This window comes from Ranitomeya variabilis, chromosome 2, assembly GCF_051348905.1.
Source record: "Ranitomeya variabilis isolate aRanVar5 chromosome 2, aRanVar5.hap1, whole genome shotgun sequence".
Classification (NCBI taxonomy): domain Eukaryota; kingdom Metazoa; phylum Chordata; class Amphibia; order Anura; family Dendrobatidae; genus Ranitomeya; species Ranitomeya variabilis.
The window spans coordinates 872,939,784-872,961,788 of record NC_135233.1 but is presented as its reverse complement, the minus strand read 5'-3'; the positions used below and the strand labels follow the sequence as shown (position 1 = coordinate 872,961,788).

The 22,005-nt window shown below is 45.0% G+C and overlaps 1 protein-coding gene and 1 long non-coding RNA gene across 5 annotated transcripts in view; one reads left to right on the top strand and one right to left on the bottom strand.

Annotated features, from left to right (window-relative positions):
• Window positions 1–12,842: 12,842 nt before the first annotated feature.
• Window positions 12,843–14,540, bottom strand: LOC143808066 (uncharacterized). 4 transcript variants are annotated; one of them, XR_013221874.1, is made up of 4 exons: window positions 13,852–14,540; window positions 13,699–13,765; window positions 13,273–13,335; window positions 12,843–13,155 (listed from the first exon to the last, which is right to left on the bottom strand). It is a non-coding gene; the product is annotated as an uncharacterized LOC143808066 (long non-coding RNA). The 4 variants fall into 4 exon arrangements; XR_013221871.1 differs by having other exon boundaries at window positions 13,699–14,540; XR_013221873.1 differs by having other exon boundaries at window positions 13,280–13,335; window positions 13,699–14,540.
• Window positions 14,541–14,734: 194 nt separating this feature from the next.
• Window positions 14,735–22,005, top strand: part of LOC143808064 (putative cation-transporting ATPase 13A4) — a 536,127-nt gene continuing 528,856 nt past the window's right edge. Inside the window, exon 1 of the mRNA XM_077290323.1 lies at window positions 14,735–15,222. Coding sequence (XP_077146438.1) covers window positions 15,112–15,222 — 111 coding nt within the window. The 5' untranslated portion in view covers window positions 14,735–15,111. The remainder of the gene's footprint in view (window positions 15,223–22,005) is intronic.

The following is a 22,005-nucleotide window of genomic DNA, read 5'->3' as shown; positions in this document are numbered from 1 at the left end:
CTTTGCTAAATCTTGTTTCATACTACGTATGTCATTTCCTTCTCCTCTCACAGTCATTATTTGTGGGGGGCTGTCCTATCCTTTGGGGATTTTCTCTGAGGCAAGATAGCTTTCCTGTTTCTACCTTTAGGGGTAGCTAGTTCTCCGGCTGTGATGAGGTGTCCAGGGAGTGACAGGAACATCCCACGGCTACTGCTAGTGTCTGTGTTAAGATTAGGAACTGCGGTCGGTATAGTTACCACCTGCTCAGAGCTAGTCGCATGTCGCTCCTTAATCACCAGACCATAACAGTCCGGTCTCTTGGTGTTTTCCTCTGGGGTGAGCCCACTTGCAGCTCCAGACCCCAAACTCCTCTTCTTTTGCCTTCTCTCATCTCACTGTCCCTAGCAGACTGACTAAGTCCTCCTCCAGCCAGAATATATAGGGAAGCTACCCTGAAGCTGGGTTTAGAGCTTCCCCTTCTGGCCTGGAGTCAAAACAGTGTTGCATGCCAGTATTACCTGATTAAGGGATCCCTCCTTGTTTCCAGGCATGACATCACCTCCACTATGAGGTAGGTTATACCATTGTGGCTTCTGGACTCCTGGAGTGCCACACTTCTCTCTGCTGAGAAACTTCTGTGGACTTTGAGGTAGCAGCTCTTGTTCTCATATCTGCAAGTCTTGCTTCTCTCTGCTGAGATGTTTCAGTGGCCCTTGATGAAGCAGCTCTTATTCATGTCTGCAAGTCTTGCTTCTCTCTGCTGAGATATTTCAGTGGCCCTTGAAGAAGCAGCTCTTGCCTCCCTTTCTTTCATTTCTGTACTCATTTCTGTTAGTCTTGCCTCCCTTTCTTCTTTCTGTAAGTCTTGCTCATTGAGGCATAACACAACTTTTCTCTTAGAGAAAGCAGATTTCAAACTTGTGAGAGTATAATACCATTTAGTTAGAAATTTCAAAGAAGGACTAATTTAGAGTGGCATTAGTTGTAGCTGTAAAAATAATTTTAAAGCGAACCTGTCATCAGGATTTTGCTAAGTAAACTACAGACATTGTTAGGTTGGTGCTGTTAAACCGATTAAAATGATACCTGGGTTGGATAAATCCGCGTTATGTTTCTTTTTTTAATCTGTGTTTGAAGTTTTAACTTGCCATACTGATATGCTGGTGCTCCGTGGAATGCTATGTGCAGATCTTTTTTGGTGCTCTGTCCTCATCATGATCATTCTGGGCTTAAATTACAGGTAATTGAACATTCAGTGACGTGCTTCCTATTTTAAATACTGCGCATTTAATATTGTCGTCTTCAAAAAAGAAAAATTTTGCTTCAACAAAATGATGCTGGCGCATGCACAATAGCATCTATTGGCAAGCAATGCTCTCAATCTACACATGCACAACCCACTATGTTCCGATGACCAGTAAGGGAACGTGCACAAGAAAAATAAATTGTCGCTGTTGAACATAGCAACGCTCCTACACTGCTACACGAAACACCCATCTGCACCATTTTGTTAAAGCATTTTTTAACACAATATTAACCCCTTAATGACTGCTGATACAACTTTTAAAGGCAGCAGTTAAGGGGCCTTATTCCTCTTGCACCTCATGCTCCTGCTTTTTACCCAGCCTCCTCCTGCACCTCACGCTCCTCCTTTATACACAGCATTTTTCTGCAGCACAGCTTTGACCCTGTGAGAAAATGCACTAGTCGCAATGAATCGTATAGTATACACAGCCTAGTTCTTCTGCAGCATCACACTTTTCTCCTTTAGACCTCGTTTAGTTTGGATTTTTACCTCAGTATTTGTATTCTAAAACTTGTCGTAAAACAATCAGAGGAAAACTATATTAGAAACACGTCACTACTTCTGTATTTTTCTCCCACTTATGGTTTTGGCTTATAAATACTGAGGTAAAATACTGACCAAATACTGAAAGTGTGAATGTGGCCTTATACACAGTGAGAAGCAGCAACCGGTGTTATTTGCGAGGGTCACTATGTGTCCCCCATGATGTGCTTAGAAGCTTATTAGATCTGCTGAAGTGCCTTGTGGTCACTGCAGGATGCCTATGAGTCATAAGGCAGAATAAAAGTAAGCATGAACCTGATCAGGTTATGTGGCCAAGGAATTGTTCAGGAAAACATAGTATGGGCTTTAATTTTTGAAACGGACTGCAAGAAGTTAGTGGGGCCAGTCCATTTCCTCAAGGCCGGATCTTATAACTGGCCCATGGCCACAAAATCCAGAGGAGATGAAAAAAAAAAAACCTTGCAGGAACGGTTTGGGTGTGTCAGTGTTGGTCTTGGAAGCAGATTGAGCAGGAGGCCTTATAGAGCTCTTCCTGTGTGAAGCAACACAAGGCCCAGCTGAGCCAAAAGCCTGGCACCCCAGCATACATGGTGGAGCAGTCGCCCACTCCAACCGGTCATGAACTGTCTGTTTTCCTGGCTGCAATACGGAGGATCCGCTTTACTTTCTGTTTGTAAATACGCTGTAAATTAAATGAGACTTTATTTTGAACTGTTGTCGGGTCACTGCCTTCTCAGTGTACAGCGAGGACACTGCAGCACTACATATGGTTGGAGAATGCGGAGCAGTGTGAACTGAGGCATACCCCAAAGCATGCTGAATGTCAGTAATCAAGCCTGCAATGCTACAGCTCAAGCCGGCTGACAAAATGGAGGAAATACTTGAACAGTTGGCCCTCATGCAGCAGCTGCAGTTGCAGCGACAGCAACAAGAGCAAATGCAGCAAAAGCAGCAACAACGGCAGTAGAAGTAGCAACTAAAGCAGCAGGAGCTGCAGCAATTGCAGCAGGAAAAGAACCAATTGCAGCAGACAAAACCTGTTAATGCAGCAGATTGCGGCTCTATCAGAAGCACCCACCCCAGCGTCCATGTTCTGGTCAGGGGCCCGGCATAGAGTTCGGTCAGCGCTGAGGAAGATGGTGCCTGAGGACGACATGGAGGCCTTTCTCACCGTTTTCAAATACACTGCAGAGTGGGAGATCTTGCCGGTGACCCAGTGGGCTAATGTGGTGGCTCCCTTTCTGATGGGAGATGCCCAAAATGCATATCTGAACCTCAGTCGGGGTGATGTTCTGGATTACAAGAAGCTGAGAGGTGAGATTTTTGCAAGACTAGGGGTTAATACCTATGTATGGGCCCAGTGGGTGTATGCGCCCAGCCAGTCTGCACCGCCAATACCAGCACCGCCAGCAGCGAGCCTCAACTGTGCCAAGTACTCATCAACGGGTACCAGACGGAGGCTTTCTTGGATATGAGGAGCTTAGTGATTCTGGTTCATAGTTCCTTTGCTGCTGGGGAAAATTGCAATGGACGTAAAGTGGGAGTGGTGTGCATACATGGGGAGCTTCGAGAGTACCTGACCGTGGAGGTGAATTTTTCCACACCATGTGGGGATGTTAAACATGTATGGGAATGGTAAAAGCTCTCCGGTATGGGGCCGAGTTGGGAAGAGCCTTCCCCTTTTCTGGTCCCTATGGGAGGCCCAGGTTAACCCTCCCAAGTTAAATGCTATTTCAGGTGCAGAACCTGAAAATCCTGAGTCAGGGATACCTGCCATAGGATTCACCAACATATGGACAGAGTGTAACCCCAATAGGTTTCCCCTAGAGGTATTGGCAGTAGAGGTCGAGGAGACCCCACTGATCCTCGAACTGGAATTGTCTACTGGTAAGTTCAAGACAGCTCAGCTCCAGGATCCTACCTTGGCCCAGGCACACGAAAAGTGATTTAAATTAATGGGGTAGCTAAGCAGCCAGGTGCAGAGACAGGTTTTCCCCACATAGCTATTCATCGGGAGTGGTTATACCAGGCGGATTAAGTCCGTGATGAGGTGGTGGAACAGCTGGTGGTACCCCAATCTTACTGTCAGGCGGTGCTTGACATGACTCATATCCACATGTTAGGAGGGCACTTGGGGGCCAAAAAGAGCATTCTGTGCCTTTTTTTGGCCTGGGGTTTACGAGGAGATACAGAGGAAGTGTGACACGTGTCCGGAGTGCCATCTATGCTCACCCACCATGAACTTTTGGAGTCCATTGATGTTGTGAATTCCGTTCTTGAACTCCCTCCAGTGGTCATGAATGATACTTCGACGAGTTCTGTCCGTGGACTCCCTCTGGTGGCTGTGAGTGGAACTGCTGGTTCTGAGGTTGCTTCCTCAGCTGCCCTCATTTGCGGCTAGGCTGGCTTCTCTATTTAACTCCATTCAGATTGTTACTCCATGCCAGCTGTCAATGTATCAGTACTGGTTCAGATCTCTCTCGGATCTTTCTGATGACCTGTCTACTCCAGCAGAAGCTAAGTCCCTGCTAGTTCATTTGTTGTTCATTGTGTACTGAATATATTTCTTAGTACTTGCTAAGTTCTAGTCCAGCTTGCTAACATGACATTGCCTTGCTAGCTGGAAGCTCTGGGTTGCAGAGTGGCACCTCCGCACCGTGAGTCGGTGCGGGGGTCTTTTTGCACACTCTGCGTGGCTTTTTGTAGTTTTTTGTGCTGACCGCATAGATCCCTTTCCTATCCTCAGTGTATTTAGTAAGTCTGGCCTCCTTTGCTGAAACCTGTTTCATCCCTGTGTTTGTGACTTTCCTCTTAACTCACAGTTAATATATGTGGGGGGCTGCCTTTACCTTTGGGGAATTTCTCTGAGGCAAGGTAAGGCTTATTTTCCTATCTTTAGGGGTAGTTAGCTCTTAGGCTGTGAAGAGGCATCTAGGGAGAGTTAGGTACGCTCCACAGCTATTTCTAGTGTGTGTGTTATAGGATTAGGATTTGCGGTCAGCAGAGTTCCCACTTCCCAGAGCCTGTCCTGTCTTCTAGTTTAACCATCAGGTCATTCCAGGTGCACCTAACCACCAGGTCCATAACAGTACAGCTGGCCATCAAAGAGTTAATGCATCTCAATAGAGGGATAAGAGAAGTTTTGAGACCATTTTTTTTTCTCTGCAGTGTGTTTTGTCTTTCTTTTCCCCTTAACCTCTGGGTGGTTCAGGACTCAGGTGTAGATATGGACATTCAAGGTCTGTCCTCTTGTGTTGATCACCTCACTGTGAGGGTACAAAGCATTCAAGATTATGTAGTTCAGAATCCTATGTTAGAGCCTAGAATTCCAATTCCTGATTTGTTTTTTGGAGATAGATCTAAATTTCTGAATTTCAAAAATAATTGTAAACTGTTTCTTGCTTTGAAACCCCGCTCCTCTGGTGTCCCCTTTCAGCAAGTAAAAATCATTATTTCTTTGTTACGTGGCGACCCACAAGACTGGGCATTCTCCCTTGCGCCAGGAGATCCTGCATTGCTTAATGTAGATGCGTTTTTTCTGGCGCTTGGATTGCTTTATGACGAACCTAACTCTGCGGATCAGGCAGAGAAAATCTTGCTAGCTTTGTGTCAAGGTCAGGATGAAGCGGAGGAGGTATATTGCCAGAAGTTTAGAAAGTGGTCTGTGCTTACTCAATGGAATGAGTGTGCCCTTGCAGCAATTTTCAGAAAAGGTCTTTCTGAAGCCCTTAAGGATGTTATGGTGGGGTTTCCCACGCCTGCTGGTCTGAATGAATCAATGTCCTTGGCCATTCAGATCGATCGGCGCTTGCGTGAACGCAAGGTTGTGCGCCATTTGGCGGTGTCCTCTGAGCAGAGGCCTGAGCCTATGCAATGTGATAGGACTTTGACCAGAGCTGAACGGCAAGAACAAAGACGTCAGAATGGGCTGTGTTTTTACTGTGGTGACTCCACTCATGCTATCTCTGATTGTCCTAAGCGCTCTAAGCGGTTCGCTAGGTCTGTCACCATTGGTACTGTACAGCCTAAATTTCTTTTGTCCGTTACTCTGATTTGCTCTTTGTCATCCTACTCTGTTATGGCATTTGTGGACTCAGGCGCTGCCCTGAATTTGATGGACTTGGAGTTTCCAGGCGCTGTGGTTTTTTCTTGGAGCCCTTGCAGTATCCTATTCCATTAAGGGGGATTGATGCTACGCCATTGGCCAAGAATAAACCTCAGTACTGGACTCAGTTGACCATGTGCATGGCTCCTGCACATCAGGAAGATGTTCGCTTTTTGGTGTTGCATAATTTGCATGATGTGGTCGTGTTGGGTTTGCCATAGCTACAGGTCCATAATCCAGTATTGGATTGGAAATCAATGTCTGTGTCCAGTTGGGGTTGTCAAGGGGTACATGGTGACGTTCCGTTGTTGTCAATTTCTCCTTCTACTCCTTCTGAAGTCCCTGAGTTTTTGTCGGATTACCGAGATGAATTCGATGAGCCCAAATCCAGTGCCCTACCTCCTCATAGGGATTGTGATTGTGCTATTAATTTGATTCCTGGTAGTAAATTTCCTAAGGGACGGCTTTTCAATTTATCTGTGCCGGAACACGCCGCTATGCGGAGTTATATAAAGGAGTCCTTGGAGAAAGGGCATATTCACCCGTCGTCGTCACCGTTGGGAGCAGGGTTCTTTTTTGTGGCCAAGAAGGATGGTTCTCTGAGACCTTGTATAGATTACCGCCTTCTCAATGAAATCACGGTCAAATTTCAGTACCCTTTGCCTCTACTGTCTGATTTGTTTGCTCGGATTAAGGGGGCTAGTTGGTTCACCAAGATAGATCTTCGAGGGGCGTATAATCTTGTGCGTATTAAACAGGGCGATGAATGGAAAACAGCATTTAATACGCCCGAGGGCCATTTTGAGTACCTGGTGATGCCATTCGGGCTTTCTAATGCTCCATCTGTGTTTCAGTCCTTTATGCATGACATCTTCCGAAAGTATTTGGATAGATTCATTATTGTATATTTGGATGATATTTTGGTCTTTTTGGATGATTGGGAGTCTCATGTGAAGCAGGTCAGAATGGTGTTCCAGGTTCTTCGTGCTAATTTTTTGTTTGTGAAGGGGTCTAAATGTATCTTCGGAGTTCAGAAGGTTTCCTTTTTGGGCTTCATTTTTTCCCCTTCTACTATCGAGATGGATCCTGTTAAAGTTCAGGCCATTTATGATTGGACTCAGCCTACATCTGTGAAGAGCCTTCAGAAATTCTTGGGCTTTGCTAATTTTTACCATCGCTTCATCGCTAATTTTTCTAGTGTTGTTAAACCGTTGACTGATTTGACCAAGAAAGGTTCTGATGTGGTGAATTGGTCCTCTGCGGCCGTTGAGGCTTTTCGGGAGTTGAAACGTCGTTTCTTTTCGGCCCCTGTGTTGTGTCAGCCAGATGTTTTGCTCCCTTTTCAGGTCGAGGTTGATGCTTCTGAGATTGGAGCAGAGGCTGTTTTGTCTCAAAGATCTTCTGATGGCTCTGTGATGAAGCCATGTGCTTTCTTTTCTAGAAAGTTTTCGCCTGCTGAGTGTAATTATGATGTTGGCAATCGGGAGTTGTTGGCTATGAAGTGGGCGTTCGAGGAGTGGCGACATTGGCTTGAGGGAGCCAAGCATCGCGTAGTGGTCTTAACGGATCACAAGAATCTGACTTATCTCGAGTCTGCTAAGCGGTTGAATCCTAGACAGGCTCGATGGTCACTGTTTTTCTCCCGTTTCAATTTTGTGGTTTCATACCTTCCAGGTTCTAAGAATGTGAAGGCCGATGCCCTTTCAAGGAGTTTTGTGCCTGATTCCCCGGGAGTTCCTGAGCCGGCTGGTATTCTCAAAGAGGGGGTAATTCTGTCTGCCATCTCACCTGATTTGCGGCGGGCGCTGCAGGAGTTTCAAGCTGATAGACCTGACCGTTGTCCAGCAGAAAAACTGTTTGTCCCTGATAGATGGACTAGTAGAGTTATCTCTGAGGTTCATTGTTCGGTGTTGGCTGGTCATCCTGGGATTTTTGGTACCAGAGATTTGGTGGCTAGGTCCTTTTGGTGGCCTTCCTTGTCACGGGATGTGCGTTCTTTTGTGCAGTCTTGTGGGACTTGTGCTCGGGCCAAGCCCTGCTGTTCTCGTGCCAGTGGGTTACTTTTGCCCTTGCCGGTCCCGAAAAGGCCTTGGACGCATGTTTCCATAGATTTTATTTCAGATCTCCCTGTCTCTCAAAGGATGTCGGTCATCTGGATGGTTTGTGATCGCTTCTCTAAGATGGTCCATTTGGTACCCTTGCCTAAATTACCTTCCTCCTCTGATTTGGTTCCACTATTTTTCCAGCATGTGGTTCGTTTGCATGGCATTCCGGAGAACATCGTGTCGGACAGAGGTTCCCAGTTTGTTTCAAGGTTTTGGCGGTCCTTTTGTGCTAAGATGGGCATTGATTTGTCTTTCTCTTCGGCTTTCCATCCACAGACAAATGGCCAAACCGAACGAACTAATCAGACTTTGGAGACCTATCTGAGATGCTTTGTTTCTGCTGATCAGGATGATTGGGTGACCTTCTTGCCATTGGCTGAGTTCGCCCTTAATAATCGGGCCAGTTCGGCTACTTTGGTTTTGCCTTTTTTTTGTAATTCTGGTTTTCATCCTCGTTTTTCTTCAGGGCAGGTTGAGCCTTCGGACTGTCCTGGTGTGGATTCTGTGGTGGACAGGTTGCAGCAAATTTGGACTCATGTAGTGGACAATTTGACATTGTCCCAGGAGAAGGCTCAACGTTTCGCCAACCACCGTCGCTGTGTTGGTCCCCGACTTCGTGTTGGGGATTTGGTTTGGTTGTTGTCTCATCATGTCCCTATGAAGGTTTCTTCTCCTAAGTTTAAGCCTTGTTTCATTGGTCCTTATAAGATTTCTGAAATTCTCAATCCTGTGTCGTTTCGTTTGGCCCTTCCATCTTCTTTTGCCATCCATAATGTGTTCCATAGGTCGTTGTTGCGGAGATGTGTGGCGCCTATGGTTCCCTCCGTTGATCCTCCTGCTCCGGTGTTGGTTGAGGGGGAGTTGGAGTATGTGGTGGAGAAGATTTTAGATTCTCGTATTTCGAGACGGAAACTTCAGTACCTGGTCAAATGGAAGGGCTATGGTCAGGAGGATAATTCCTGGGTTTTTGCCTCCGATGTCCATGCGGCCGAGTTGGTTCGTGCCTTTCATTTGGCTCATCCTGATCAGCCTGGGGGCTCTGGTGAGGGTTCGGTGACCCCTCCTCAAGGGGGGGGTACTGTTGTGAATTCCGTTCTTGAACTCCCTCCTGTGGTCATGAATGATACTTCGGCGAGTTCTGTCCGTGGACTCCCTCTGGTGGCTGTGAGTGGAACTGCTGGTTCTGAGGTTGCTTCCTCAGCTGCCCTCGTTTGCGGCTAGGCTGGCTTCTCTATTTAACTCCACTCAGATTGTTACTCCATGCCAGCTGTCAATGTATCAGTACTGGTTCAGATCTCTCTTGGATCTTTCTGATGACCTGTCTACTCCAGCAGAAGCTAAGTCCCTGCTAGTTCATTTGTTGTTCATTGTGTACTGAATATATTTCTTAGTACTTGCTAAGTTCTAGTCCAGCTTGCTAACATGACATTGCCTTGCTAGCTGGAAGCTCTGGGTTGCAGAGTGGCACCTCCGCACCGTGAGTCGGTGCAGGGGTCTTTTTGCACACTCTGCGTGGCTTTTTGTAGTTTTTTGTGCTGACCTCATAGATCCCTTTCCTATCCTCAGTGTATTTAGTAAGTCTGGCCTCCTTTGCTGAAACCTGTTTCATCCCTGTGTTTGTGACTTTCCTCTTAACTCACAGTTAATATATGTGGGGGGCTGCCTTTACCTTTGGGGAATTTCTCTGAGGCAAGGTAAGGCTTATTTTCCTATCTTTAGGGGTAGTTAGCTCTTAGGCTGTGCCCTTGAGCTATTTGCCATGTTCTGTCACCTTGGGCTACCAAAGAAGATCCTTACAGATCTATTGACTCCTTTTATGTCCAAGGTGACCAGGGAGCAATGTAAGCTTCTCCAGATTAAACAGCTACATACATCAATGTACCACCCACAAACCAATGGGTTGGTGGAAAGGTTTAATAAGACGCTCAAAGCCATGCTCAAAAAGGTTGTCGCCAAGGATGGGAGGGATTGGGACATGTTATTGCCCTATTTGATGTTTGCCATCCGTGCGGTACCACAGGTGTCACCTGGTTTTTCCTCATTTGAGCTGTTGTATGACAGGCATCCAAGGGGACTGCTCAATGTAGCTAAGGAGACATTGGAACAGGAGCCCACTCTGCATCAAAGCGTATGTGAAGTATGTAAGTGAAGTATGTTGTCTTGCCTTTTGGGTTACATGGGTCTCTGGTCACATTCCAGAGGCTGATCGTCATTGTGTTAGAGCCTCATCGGAAATACACATTGGCCTATTGGGTGATATAGTTATCTATAGTTCCAACTGGGAGACCCACCTGTCCCAGGTACAAGCAGTGCTGGAGTCTCTCAGAATTGCAGGGTTAACAGCAAACCAAAATAAATGCATGATAGGACTCACAGAAGCCCAGTACCTAGGTTTCGTGATTGGCCGCGTGGTTATCAAACCCCAAGTAAACAAGATCGAGACCATCCAAAACTGGCCCAAGATTTTGAGCATCAAACAGGTGAGGGCATTCCTCTGCATTATTGGGAACTACCATCGGTTTATAACCAATTTTGCGGGGAAAAAGGAACCTCTGACCTATTAAAAGGTAAGAAGTCCGTTATGATCCAGTGGAATCCTCAAGTGGAGGAAGCATCCGGTCCTTGAAGTTGGTGTTGTGTGGACAGCCCATCCTCATTAGCCCCAACTTTCAGAGACAATTCAGTGTACAGACCGATGCCTCTATGGTGGGCCTAGGAGCAGTCCTGTCACAGGATGTAGACAGAGAGGAGCATCCGGTCACCTACCTAAGTAGGAAACTCACCCAGGCTGAGAAGAACTATAGCGTAGAGAAGGAATTCCTGGCTATTAAGTGAGCCTTGGAGTCCCTACATTATTATTTGCTCAATAGATTGTTTTGCTTGGTAACAGATCATTCACCCATGGTCTGGATGAGGAATCCCAAGGAGAGAAATGCGCTGGTCACCCGTTGGTTCCTGTCTTTGCAAAATTAAAATTTTACCATGGAACTTTGGGCAGGGAAGTCACAGGCAAATGCTAATGCCCCGTCATGGGCCTCCTGTAAGGTGGCAAATGTTCAACCCCACAAGTTTGAACAGTGGGGGGTATGTGATGCAGCAACTTTTGTTATTGCGATAGTCGCTATGTTTCCCCCAGGATGCGCTCAGAAGCATATTAGATCTGCTGGAGTGCTTTGTGGTCACAGCAGGACACCTATGAGTTATAAGGCAGATTAAAAGTAAGCATGAACCTGGGCAGGTTATATGGCCAAGGAATTGTTCAGGAAAATCCGGTATAGGCTTTTATTTTTTAAACGGACAGCAGGAAGGTAGTGGTGTCAGAATGTTTCCTCCAGACCGGATCTTATAACTGGCCCATGGACACAGATTCCAGAGGAGATTAAAAAAAGCCTTGCTGGAAGGGTTTGGGTGTGTCAGTGTTGGTCTTGGAAGCAGATCGAGCAGGAGGCTTTGCAGAGCACTTCCTGTGTGAGGCAACATGGGACCCAGTGGAGCCAAAAGCCTGGCACCCCAGCGTACACAGTGTTGCAGTCGCCCACGGGAATCGGTCACGGACTGTCTTTGTTTTCCCAGCTGCGATCCGGAGCATCCGTTTTACTTTCTGTTTGTGAGTACGCTGTAAAGTAAATGAGACTTTAATTTGAACAGTTGTCGGGTCACTGCCTTGTCACTGCTGTCACTGCACTGCGAGGACACTGCAGCACTACAACAGCCTCCACCTGCAGTGCTTCACTCTTCTCTCTACACAGCCTCATACTGCAGCAGCACCTCGCTTCTCTCATTTTCCCCCTCACATCTGTCATTTGCCCTCTCACACCTCTCATTTTCCCACTCACCTCTCATTTTCCCCCCTCACACCTGTCATTTTGACCTCACACTTGTCATTTTCTGATCACTCCACTATTTTCCCCTCAATCCTCTCATTTTCACCTCGCACCTCTCATTTTCCCCTCTCTCCTCTCATTTTCCCACTCAAAACCCTCATTTTCACACTCACACCCCTCATTTTCCCCCTCACACCTGTCATTTTGACTTCACACCTGTCATTTTCTGATCACTTTACTATATTCCCCTCACACCTCTCATTTTCACACTCATACCTGTCATTTCCCAATCACTCCACTATTTTCACCTCACACCTCTCATTTTCACCCCACATGTGCACAGCAACTTCCTGTTATGAGCACAGCGGTGTAATCCATGAGGCTCCTCCCTTTCCCTTGACATCATGCATCACAGGAGTAACTCCATTCTAGACATGACAGAGCTAGATGTGGCCTGTGCCTGCTGTGCACTGATACTCTGAAGACAGCAGCTTTGATTGTAGCCAGCAGCGGCTGGGACATTGCAGCCGGTGAGTTTTGCAGGATTGCTTTCTAGGTGAATGTGTCTCATGTGCGCTAACATGGGCGTGAATATGTGAAGTGGGCTTGGCTTAATACAAACATACACACATACATACACTCAGCTTTATATATATACACAGTAGATGTATAGATTCTGTAAAAAAGAATTCATATCAACACTGGTCAGCACAAAAAACATCAGCAAAGGTAATATGTCTGATTTATGGAGTTTGATGTGCTTATTCAAAAATATGCTTAGTTTTGCTGTATCACATAAAGTTTCTGAGATATAAGTATTTTTGTTATTACTTTATTTCTGCATTTTCAGTGTATGGGGTTTTTCCTATGTTATTCCCATTTCTTTGCTTGTCTTAATTGTGAATTTTCTTATGGGCACAACATCAGTAAAGGTTTTAGTGAGTTTTATGGGAAGGAGTATTGACAGTGCAGTCAACCAATGACTGCTTCTCAGAAAGCACTTGGCACTCAAATGGTTTCTTTCAGATGAAAAAAGTGAACATCCCATTTATTTGTGCATCCAGTTCAAAGATTATTTAAACGTTTTCGGTCAAATCACAAGACCTTCATCAGAAATATCTTTAACAAAACTGAAATACAGACAAAAATCAAATACAGATTAGCGACAATCCTTCATAAGATGCACAAAAGAGAATAACGGATTCATGGTGTATGTGATGACGAATACATCCATCACGTGATGCAGAGAAAGTGAACAACCATGGCGGTCAGAGTAAATGCAGGATGGTGTTCCGTGAGTCGTGAAGGTATCTGAATCAAAGGCTGATGCTGTGAACAATTGGTAAGGAAAAAACGGCTAGAGAAAGACAAAACATGGTGACAAATAGCTTGAGCCCTATAGAAGGACTCCTGATGTGGCCGTGGCCAATATGGCCTGAAGGATACTGGGTACAATAGTGATCCGGGTGCTGGAGTGCCGTGCTGTACACAAAGGTACCTAATAGCGACCTATAATAAAGACGTGATATATAGGTTAATACCGTGTCCATAAGTAGCACTGTAAAACATGTGTGTGCCCCGGATGCTTATAGAGAGCCAAAAAACAGGTATCTCTTACATCCCCTGATGCAACTACCATGGATACTGGAGAATGTGAACATAAAAGACCAAACTAGAACAGGTTCAGAAGAGGTAGAAAAAGGGCAGAAAAATCAAGAGAAATATGCCTATTTTTAACCACCGAGCCAGAGCCAGCTGTCCAGTCACTCCTATGAGTCTTGATAAAGCGCTGTATACCATCTAACTATGGCTAAACTACAATACGGACATGAGTCAATACACAGGGGTAAGATGAGAAAAACCGGACAATACCTGGAAGCATAGGACAATGAGGTATATGAGCCTAGGCAATCCAGGATGGAAAGCGCACCTGGAGCGTCTGCAGAAAATTATACAGGTGTGTTGGACCATAAGAAAAAAACTAAGCTAGTGACGCACTGGGTCTGGGCAAAAATTTTTTTTTACCTCAGATCCTTGAAGAGAGAAGGAGGGCGTGTATCCGCCGCTGCATATGGCACTGAGGAGAGAAGCATAAAGGCTCCCATTAGTATCTTGCTGGCGGTATGCAGACTGGGGCCAGAGATAAAAGGTGCTGCCATTACCTTATAGACGTCCGGTCCGTCACGCTGTGTGGAGTGATCCCGGGGGCTGCTGTCTAATGCTGGTACTTCCGGGTTTATGAAGCACTGTGAGAGGGTCATGTGACCCTGCATACTGGAGCTCGGACGAGCTCAAAGGACAATAACTCAGAGGGGGAGACTAGATAATGGAACGCTCCGAGAGCTGTGCACAGAGGAAAGAGCTGTTCATACAGCGCTCACTGAGCAAAGCCAGATAAGTAGCTAACTGTGGCTGTAACTGGTAGAGGGAATATAATGAATTAGCCCCTTAAATGAAGGGAGGTGTAAGGAGGAAAAGAAAGGGGGAAAGCCCCACAGGTAAAGAAGGTGAAAGCAAGAAAAGAACATTAGACAGAGATGCCAATAGAGCAATAAAACATGGTAACGGTCCCATAGAAGTACATCTATACTGTACCATAAAAAAGTGCCATGCTACGTCACCCGTGTCACGTGCGTGCCATGAAGCTAACGATTCTATGAGAAAGCATAACATGATTACAATCTTGAAAATATTACATATTCATACATGTAACCCTATATAATCTAAAATTGCATATTGGTACATATTATAGAAAAGCTGCTACATCAAAATCCCTATTGAGTCCCTTAGGCTCTAGGGTCTGCAGGGTAAAGATCCAGAAAGCTTCCCTTCTTTTAAGTATTTTTACGCGATTCTGGCCTCTCCTTGAGGGATCTATCTGCTTGAGTACCTATAGATGTACTTCTATGGGACCGTTACCATGTTTTATTGCTCTATTGGCATCTCTGTCTAATGTTCTTTTCTTGCTTTCACCTTCTTTACCTGTGGGGCTTTCCCCCTTTCTTTTCCTCCTTACACCTCCCTTCATTTAAGGGTTAATTCATTATATTCCCCCTACCAGTTAGAGCCACAATTAGCTGCTTTCACCTCCTTACACCTCCCTTCATTAAGGGGCTAATTCATTATATTCCCTCTACCAGTTACAGCCACAGTTAGCTACTTATCTGGCTTTGCTCAGTGAGCGCTGTATGAACAGCTCTTTCCTCTGTGCACAGCTCTCGGAGCGTTCCATTATCTAGTCTCCCCCTCTGAGTTATTGTCCTTTGAGCTCGTCCGAGCTCCAGTATGCAGGGTCACATGACCCTCTCACAGTGCTTCATAAACCCGGAAGTACCAGCATTAGACAGCAGCCCCCGGGATCACTCCACACAGCGTGATGGACCGGACGTCTATAAGGTAATGGCAGCACCTATGCAACACAAAAGAAAAAGCAAAGGCCATAAACTACGGGGATCACCAGACAGCAGGATAATATGCAAAAAAGGTCACAACTTTATTAAGGTATAAGATATAACACAGATACTGAAAACATTAAAAACATTTAAAAACGGTACATGTTGCCTAAAATGAGGCACATGCCTGGAAACAAATTAGTAGGAGACAATTGGAATAATACATATATACATGCATTTGCACCTGGTCCTGAAAATCCTATATGGACAGTATATTTATCAAGATGTGAGGTATGGAAAATTCACCATAAGGCCCCATACACACAATGAGCAATACAAAAGAGACTGAAAACAGTACAATGATAAGACTTTTAGATTAACAGTCATGGATTGTATGATAACTCGATTAAGAGCACTCAGTAATATACATATACTTATACTCAACACATGTGAGAGAGGCAGATGTAATTACCCAACATTTCCCATAGACATAAGTGTAGCATACTGGGTGAATAAATTACCCACAAATGAACTTAGGACCAGAGCCAGCACATCCAAACGTCCCCCATGAGGCAAAAAGATCTAATACCCCTCAAGTGATACCAGGCATGAAAAAAGAAACGAAAACCCGACGCGTGTCGCCACTAGAGTGGCTTCATCAGGGGTATGATTTTCGCTACCAACATCTATCTTTTTATACCTTATATAATGCCAAATAAGTGAGTACAGCCGTGGGTAATCCCACGAGGTCAGGCAGGCAGCATCTGCAGTGGTCCAATGCGCATGCTCCGGCTTCCTCCACCGGAAACCATCATTGCTACGCAACGGTAAACAAAGGGCACAGGCGTATAGTGACTCATCAGTGAAAGATAATGGCCGTAAGTTATCGTCACCAAAGAAACACACAGACAACGAGGGGACCAATAATTTGGTTCAAGTACATACCAAGATCGCAATCGCAAATACCGGCACAGGATAATTAGCTGTAGGCGCCGGTCACAGGTAGGAAGAAACCTACTGCGCAGGCGCCTGGCTTGATCAAAGGAGAGAGGCTTGTTCTCCTGGAAACCATGTAACCAAACGCGGCAGTCACAAGTAGGAAATCCCTACTGCGCAGGCGCCTGATTGTTTCAGAGCAAAGAGGTTTAGTCTCCTGGTAACCATGTAAACAGAGGCGGCGGTCACAGGTAAGACATACCTACTACGCAGGCGCCTGATATTATTCAGAGCAAAGAGGCTTGGTCTCATAATTACAAAATGTGAATGAGCCAAGCGTACATCATACCACATTGACACATATGCACTTTGGGTGGAGTCACATAGGGTGTTTAATATCACCAAACACTGCTGGAAAGTACCTGCCGCGCAGGCACCCAATCGCCCTGCAGCCGAAAACGCAATCTGGTATGTGTGAATGTCAACCTATAAGCACCAACACAGAAAGGTTAACAAAGCCATGGTAGCGGATCAAAGTCACCCATAACACAGGCACCTGGTTTGTTTAGAGACAAGGGACTAATTTCCCAATGTCCATACCCACAGTCACACACGCAGATGAACCCTGCATACATAAAGGGTCAGGCCGCGCTAGACGCTAACCACAGATCTAATTAGGCGTACCCATACATATAGTGCAAAGTATACACAGTTACCAATTTCTGCCCAGAGATACCATCTGCGCAGATCCCCATTTTTTCAAGGCCAGAGGCACAAATGCCTGATGGCCTTGTGAACAGGCATGAGCACACTACAGCAGTAATTATGTGCCGATTCTGCTATACATAAAGGAACATAATATGATAACCATCCTAGTTAGCCGCTTTGAGCCAAAGATCCTTATGCTCAGTAATCGCCTAACCTTGTAAAGATCTACTTCGCAAATGAAGGCGATGTATGATGACACCTTTCCCACTCCCACATATACAGCACAGATATAAGCATCCTCTAAAGGGTAGCCTAAGGTGAATGGATCACCCCAAACCACCGTTGACCAGTGTAGACTGCCCACCATGCAGACCAAAATCTGCAACAGCAAATGGAGACCTCTACCCCCCACACACAAGCACCTGTCCCAGATGTCATGAAAAAGTGCCCAGGAGAGGAACGGGGGCAGGAGCCCTAATTGTAAATCAACATAGAACAGTTTGCACAATATACGATGTTTTTAATAGAATCGCAAGTATACAATGCTATACCATTATGCTTTCCCGTCTAAAAAGATATCCCGGACGCTGCTCTGTAATAACAGCCTGCATCTAATAATGCCTAAAGTAAGACAAATAATATGCCCCATCGACACTGATCATGGATAGGATACAGAACTTTATAGATCAGGAATAAGGTACCAGAGTCTATGGGGATTAACCTTTTGAATAAGAGGAAAGCTCAATGTTACCAAAAGAAGTATACTCAAAAAACAAAACAAAAAAGCACAAAGGGCATGTTGTGGCACCGGGAACCAATCAAAACTCCCCCCAGAGATAACGAATGAATAATGATTAGAGAACCCCCAACAGAAGCCACTGTATGTGGCACCTTAGATATGTATAGCCATAAAACACACAATCCATCAAAAGTGGTACGCTCCTAAAGAGGAAGATAATATACTGTCCATATAGGAAGAAAAATCACAGACAGAAGAAAAAGATTTAAATAATTACAGATACAGTTACCCAAGGTCCAATAGCACAGTGTACTGTCCATCAGGGGAAATTGTTGAATATACAGATTAAGAACTGACACATGCCAGATGTAAAGCCCTTCCCCTCACCACCTTCTTTCCTCCCCCAAAGGAAACAAGTCATATACACTTATAGAAACCGGTAAATAACAGGTCCTCATTCAGCCCATTAGGGGCCACAGAGTTCAGATCGAAAATCCACTTAGACTCCCGTCTAAGTAATTCCGACGTAATGTTGCCCCCTCTGATATTAGTGGGGACTTTATCCAAACCCAGAATTCTGGTTCCTTTCCACAGGGAATTGTGCTCCGTGAGGTAATGTGCAGCCACCGAAGTGATGGACTTTCCTTTTATCTTGTCCTTTTTTGCCATAGTGATATTTGAAAAATGTTGTTGGATTCTCTTCCTAAGTTCTTGAGTTGTTTGCCCAACATACACCTTTGAACACGGGCATACCAGAGCATAGATCAGGTTTCTAGTCCTGCAGTTGAAATATGTTCTGGGAGCAATCTGGAAAGGCAAAGATGGTAACATGACATTAGTATCTCCAGCCGTAAAAGGACAAATATTGCAATTCCCACAAGGGAAAGTACCCCGAAGTCGAAACCCACTGTTGGTGCTTATAGTGGGGCGTTGGAAGTGGCTATGGCTGAGGCAATCTTTGAGATTCCTGGCTCTTCTTGCTATAAGATTGGGCCTGGGTGAAAGATGTGGTAGTAGCTTTGACTCACCCAATAACAGACCCCAATATCTGGACAAGATGCTACGTATGTCCTGCCACTGATTGTTAAAAGAAGTAATTATCCCCAATGGTCTACCAGGGGCCTTCGCTCGAGGGTGCAATAAATTAGCCCTATCTTGACCTCTGGCCTCCACAAATGCCCGTGAAATTACCTTTGTTGGGTAGCCTCTTTCTTTAAATCTTGACGTCAACTCGCGAGAGTGCTTCAGGAAGTCATCATGGTGAGTACAGTTCCTCTTGATTCTATAGAACTGACCTTTTGGTATGCCTTCTTTAAGGTGCTGTGGGTGGAAACTGTTGAAGTGTAACAGGTTATTCGTTGCGGTAGGTTTCCGATATAGGCTTGTGGTGATTTTAGAGCCCATCACCTGAAGTTTCAAATCAAGGAATTCAATCTCCGTTTGTGACCTCTGTGAAGTGAGGCGGATGTTCCACGGGTTGTCATTCAAAGTATCAATGAAAAATTGGCATTCATCCAGGGTGCCTGTCCAGAGGAATAGAATATCATCAATATAGCGTAACCATTTGACAACATGAGTGGAATATCCCTCCAGACAGTACACCCTGGTTGCCTCCCACCAACCTAAAAATAGGTTGGCGTACGATGGAGCACATCGGGCACCCATAGCCGTCCCCCTCACTTGCCTGTAATATGCACGATCAAACGTGAAATAATTTTGATCCAAGATGAACCGAAGAAGATCCAGTACAAAAGAATCATGCCTTCTATCTCCAGAAGTTTTTTGATCCAAGAAGTGGGAAACGGCTTGTAGCCCCAATTCGTGTCCTATGCAAGTGTAGAGTGATTCTACGTCAAGAGTCACTAGCCAGGTTCCAATGGGGAGTGTCAAATCTTGAACCTGCTGTATCAAAGAGGTAGAGTCTCTAACATAGGACTGGAGAGATACAACCAGAGGCTGTAAGAAAAAGTCAACATAGATACACGGTCTTTCAAGAAGCCCCCCTATCCCAGATATTATAGGTCGCCCCGGGGGAGCCACCAGGGACTTGTGTACCTTCGGGAGCATATAAAAGGTAGGAATTTTTGGATAATTATTGAACATGAAGTCCCTTTCTCGTTTGTTAATGATGTCGTTACTGAAGGCGGCCTCTAGGAGGCGAAATAATTTGGCCTGAAACACATTTGAAGGGTCAGAGGGGAGGACCTGATAACATTCCTGATTTAACGATTGACGTCTAGCCTCCCTCAGATACGAATCTATAGGCCAAATGACCAGATTCCCCCCCTTATCCGCTTCCCGAATAACAAATTCACGATTGGAGCCTAATCTGGTGATGGCAGCCTGTTCCGCCTTACTGATATTTCTACCCCTATTGGGGTCCAGTCTCAATTGCTGTATATCAAGGACCACAGCGTTAAAGAAGTTCTGTACCACTGGGAATAATGAAAAAGCAGGAGTGGCTTGTGAAAGCAACCTACCAGTAAACCTTTTTCTAGGGCAACTCTCATCTCCCTCTTCCAGTAAGTCCAAGAGGTCCCTAAGGACCGCTCTATCAGCCACGGGATGTTCATCCAGGACCGAGGGTTGGTGGTAAAGCAACTTAAAGGTGAGTTGTCTGCAAAAAAGATAGACATCCTTGATTACGGTGAATTTATCAAGACTACTCGTGGGACAGAAAGATAGCCCCTTCTCCAAAACTGAAATTTCCAACTCAGACAAGGTATATTCAGACAGATTTAAAATTTGCAGCTTACCACACTCCTCCCCTGGTTTTACTGGAATATCCAAGGCTAGTATCTCTTGTTCGATCGGGTCTTTCTCCCATATCGGGGAGACCAAACCCTGTAATTTCGGGGTTGCTTTTTCCGTACCGTATCTCCTCCTACGGCCCGTCCTATTGCGCCTTCGATATCGCTCGGTTCCGAGGATAAAAAATCATCACTAGAGGGTTGTTCTTGTAATATATTGGTGTTTCCCTCAGTGGGTACTTTCTCACCAATAGATCTTTTATTGCCTCTATGCACCCATTTGAAAGCTCGTTCATGTTTGAAGTCAAGCTGGTCCCTCTTGAACTTTAACTTCTTCCTGTTAATGACATCTTTCTCAAAGATGTCAATGGTAGACTTTAGTTGAACCTGAAAGGGCTCCACTACAGATCTCCTATCAAATTGATCCAATTTACCCTCACAAATCTTTATCCTATTTTTTAACGAGTCTAAAACACCTCGGTCATGTGTCAGAAGCATATCAATGATGATATTAGAACAGGCCAGCAAGCCAGTCTCCCAAGTCTTTTGAAACTCCCCATCGGCCTCCCAGGCCGGGAAAATTTGTACTCTAAGTCCCCTCGGGACAATCCCAGCCTTCTTATATTCTTCTAGTGTTTTTACATTCCACCATGATTTAGTCAGGGATTTATGCAAATTAGTCAACTCTCTGGCCACATGTTGAAAATCACCCTCATTACCACTATTACTCGTCTCCTCCAAACCACCGGAGAAAATACCACTAGCCTGACTACTCCATGCAGCCTCCCTTGCTGCCAAATCCATGCTGTGAAACTACAAAACAATATCAAAATAAATATACTTTAAAGAAAAACCATGTAAAGTATACATCCATGTGCCAACACCCCGAAGATGTAGTAGAGAAGAACTACCACATATACAACAAGCACTATAAATAGGAATTATGGGGGCACCATGGACAGTTTACTACTGGGATCCAACCTTGACCAATGAAAATAGAATTATGCAACACAAAAGAAAAAGCAAAGGCCATAAACTACGGGGATCACCAGACAGCAGGATAATATGCAAAAAAGGTCACAACTTTATTAAGGTATAAGATATAACACAGATACTGAAAACATTAAAAACATTTAAAAACGGTACATGTTGCCTAAAATGAGGCACATGCCTGGAAACAAATTAGTAGGAGACAATTGGAATAATACATATATACATGCATTTGCACCTGGTCCTGAAAATCCTATATGGACAGTATATTTATCAAGATGTGAGGTATGGAAAATTCACCATAAGGCCCCATACACACAATGAGCAATACAAAAGAGACTGAAAACAGTACAATGATAAGACTTTTAGATTAACAGTCATGGATTGTATGATAACTCGATTAAGAGCACTCAGTAATATACATATACTTATACTCAACACATGTGATAGAGGCAGATGTAATTACCCAACATTTCCCATAGACATAAGTGTAGCATACTGGGTGAATAAATTACCCACAAATGAACTTAGGACCAGAGCCAGCACATCCAAACGTCCCCCATGAGGCAAAAAGATCTAATACCCCTCAAGTGATACCAGGCATGAAAAAAGAAACGAAAACCCGACGCGTGTCGCCACTAGAGTGGCTTCATCAGGGGTATGA